General features: G+C 39.0%; 1 protein-coding gene across 1 annotated transcript; it reads right to left on the bottom strand.

Moving 5' to 3' along the window:
* Window positions 1-199: 199 nt before the first annotated feature.
* On the bottom strand, window positions 200-2,979 carry LOC142610187 (growth-regulating factor 3). The gene is made up of 4 exons (XM_075781931.1): window positions 2,418-2,979; window positions 2,067-2,252; window positions 1,332-1,656; window positions 200-777 (listed from the first exon to the last, which is right to left on the bottom strand). The coding sequence occupies exons 1-4, from the start codon at window positions 2,650-2,652 to the stop codon at window positions 327-329; spliced, it is 1,197 nt and encodes a 398-aa protein (XP_075638046.1). The 5' UTR covers window positions 2,653-2,979; the 3' UTR covers window positions 200-326.
* Window positions 2,980-3,655: the final 676 nt, after the last annotated feature.

Genomic DNA, 3,655 nt, shown 5'->3' with positions numbered 1-3,655 from the left:
TACAGGTGCTTGCATGCTCAATGTCCTAGTCTGTGAGGGTATTTATTACCTGCCAGTTACTATAATTTTAGAAGTTTGAACCAAAGTATGGATTGCATGCTCATGATCCAACCCATTTTATTCCTTAAATTCAGCGTTGATGGTAGAGATGATACGCCTTAGAGATTTTGTTCTGGTTTAAACATTCAAACAAGAAAAGTCCATGCAATTTATACTAGAGTTGATTATGAGAAGGATGTTAATCTGTCCAGAAACAACCATGAGAAAGGAAACGAAATTGCGGAATCAGAACCACATTATTTAATTTTTCAAAATCCCAGCAAAATTCAAGTGCTGACAAAGCTAGTCTCAGAGGCAGAACCACGAGGCAACTGATGCAGAACACTCGTTGGTGATGAATTTGAGGTTGAAGATCTCAATGCCTCCGCTAGCGGGCCCCCCATTGAAGAAACATGATTTGTTGCCCACCCAGAAGCCCAATTCAATTGTGGTTGCTCCGACTCTGCATTGCTATTCCTGGAGCCAGGCTCTTCTCTGATGCCCGTAGACAATTTTAATGACACGTCCGATGATGAATTTCCAGGCATTGAAATTGAAAGGCAGGTGGCAGAATTCATGGGGCTAGAATTGCTTCCAGCATTATCAGATTCTTGAAGTGATCGCGGCCAGTCATCGAAAAAATGGCGCAGAACATGGCCATCAGATTTACCATCTGCAGATACCTCATGTTGGGCTTCAAAGAGACCACTCTTGTTCTCGGTTTTGGACCCTAAAGAACTACGAGGGACAAAAGAACATGATCCAACAAAAAAAATCAAGCAAAGAACAACATAAAGAAAAAGCTTTCAAGAATATGAACAGAAGCACCATGTATTTGGGTTCAAAAGCAAAGGTTGGGGTTGGTTTGCACGGAATCTATAGTCCTTTCCCACACCTTGAAACATATCAGCCAGGCCTTCATTGGGGGGGTCCCTACCGAGGAGGTGTCACATGCCTACACATATTCCATTTAGATCCGACCAAATCCAAGGTCGCATTTTTTTCAATGACATCGAAAGAAAATCTTAAAAAGAAAAGAGTCCCAACAAAATCGAACTATTTTGATTTGATGCCGTTAGTTTCTTTTTTCACTTCTTTTTTGGGGGACAAGCATATTATATGTACTAAAAATTGTAATAGTCATTAATTGTATGGCACATGCTTAATAGTTAATACCAATTTCATTTCTTCATTTAACAATAATAATGATCCAATCCATAAACTAAGTGGAACAGTGTACAGTACTAATCAAACCCAAAAGTTGAAACACAAAAGATTTGATGATGGATTACCTTTGATTTAGGTGAAGGAGATCAATGGAAGGAGATGGGCCTGAAAGAGCAAAAGGAGTCCCACTAGCTACTGTTGTGGGGGCTTTGAAAGTCCCACCACAACCAGCAATAGTAGTAGTAGGAGAAGAAGAAGTAACAGAGGTCATGGGTGTGGGGATTTCCACAGGCTTTCTTGAACGGTTTCGTCCACGGTGCACATGGCGCTCACAGTACTTCTGGCCGGCCACCACGTCCCTCGAGCACCTCCATTTCTTGCCGTCTGTCCTCCGGCAACGCCCTGGCTCTGGATCCATGGCACCTCTTCCCCAATACCCAGATTGAAACACTGACACAACAACATGTTCATTAGTTCAAGCTCAGGCTCAAGCTCAGTTCAAGTATTTTAATGCAATAGCAAAAAACAATAGCCTTTTAACACTAATCGAGTCAAACAAATTATATAGAATCTTAGGCGTGTGTACAGTTCATTTATAAATCAGGCATATGTAAGTCATCATAGAATAGAATGATTTAACAAAATCAGAAAGTACTTGAGTTTAAAAAAGTACTTTGTGTCCCATTAAAAGTTTGAAACATGTAATGAATGAAATGAGCAAGATCTAGTACTCAAGAAAAAGATTAAAGTTTAAATGCATTCAAGTGGGATCAAATTTATTTACACCAAAAAAAAAAAAAAAAACAGTTACAGATAATTAAAAGGTCATTTTTTTTTTTTTAGGGGGAATGAGAACTTACAAGCAGGCTGAAAATGTGGGTAATGTTGAAGAGGGTGATGGAGGAAGTAAGGTGAAATATGAAGACTTTTCTTGATGGGCTGAAGAAGCTCAGGAGGAACAGCAGTACCTGCCAACATGTACCTATATATCAAAGCCTGTAGTTCAAGCTCCTGCCACTGGGCCAAACTGAAATAGCTACTCATTCCTAGCAGACAAAAAATAAATAAATAAATAAGACACAGAAAAGATAAGGATCAAAGCTCATCAAAACTAAAAGAGGAAAGGTTGTTAAAAACTTTCACTTCCAACAACTTAAGCTTACTGAGTTTGTTTCTGTCACACAATAAAGAGGAAAAGAGAACTAACTTACTGGGAAATCTGGTAGTAGCTAATGTTGAATCAGGATAAGCTGACAAAGAGCTGATTTTACTGTTGGGTTCAGGTACAAACAAAGGGAGAGCAGAGGCAGATGCTTGTATTTGTGGCTGCTGTTGTTGTTGTTGTTGTTGATGGGGCTCAAGGAGAAGTTTTGGTATCTTTACAGAATGTTGTTGTTGTTCTGACTCATGCTGGTGGTTTCTCCATTGCTTCAGATGGAAGTCCATGAGAGAGAGAGAGAGAGAATGGGGTTTTGAGTTTGGGTTGCTTTTGGGATGGTTGGTTGGTTGGGTTTAATAGCTTTGTTTGGCGTGTTGGGTATGTTATAAGACTTAAGAGAGAAAGTTTGTGAAAGCTTTTGTAGTGACTTCTGTGGGTTCTTTTATATCTTTGGCAGATACCTCAGAGACAGAGGGAGAGAGAGTGTGTGTGTTTAGTGTGTGGTAAGGCTTGTAAAGCCTGCAAAGTTTGTTTAAGACCAGTGGAGAAGCCTAGGGCACTTGAGAAAAAGACATTCAGACAAGACAGTTGAGAGAAAAAAGAGAGCAACAAAAAATAATTATAAAAAAAACTGGAACAAGTAGTAGATAGCCTAGAGAGAGAGAGTGCAAAGAAAGAAGCTGCAGTCTTTATGTCCCTGTGCTTTGCTTTGGAAATAGGACTAGACCAGAGAGATAAGAAAAGCAGCAGCTTGGGTTTATGAGAGTGAAAGAGCCTAAATACTATTTTTATTTGTCTTATACTTTTCTGTTTATACAGGTAATGTGAATGTTAACCATACCAGGGGCAGAGACATGGAACAGTTTTGAGTCTGATCTGATACACACATATAGAGAGCGATAGAGAGAGAGAGAGAGAGAGAAACTGAGCCGAAAATGCAGATCCATACTGCAGCCGAGCCCAGGCTTTATCATTGTCTTTTCAGTTTCTAGGGAAACTAAAATTATGGCTCTCTTATCGAGATGCGTATGTATTCTACGTGTGTATGAATATTGGAATAGCATCTTTGCATTTATATACGGTCTTTTTTTACACTTTTTCTAAACAAAACGTACGAAGATATAAAAGGAAATTTGTGTTACAATTGTATACGTGGCAGGTAGTAATATGCGACAGTCACAGGTAGTCCATCACAAAAGATAATTATGCAAAAATTATGGTATTTTATGTAATACTAGAGTCTATCAGGACCTGCTTATTTTGTTAAAACTGAAAATTTTTTATTGAAGG

Source organism: Castanea sativa, chromosome 9 (genome assembly GCF_040712315.1).
Source record: "Castanea sativa cultivar Marrone di Chiusa Pesio chromosome 9, ASM4071231v1".
NCBI classification, from domain to species: domain Eukaryota; kingdom Viridiplantae; phylum Streptophyta; class Magnoliopsida; order Fagales; family Fagaceae; genus Castanea; species Castanea sativa.
Note: the sequence above shows the minus strand (reverse complement) of the source record. Positions and strands in the feature narration are given on the sequence as shown.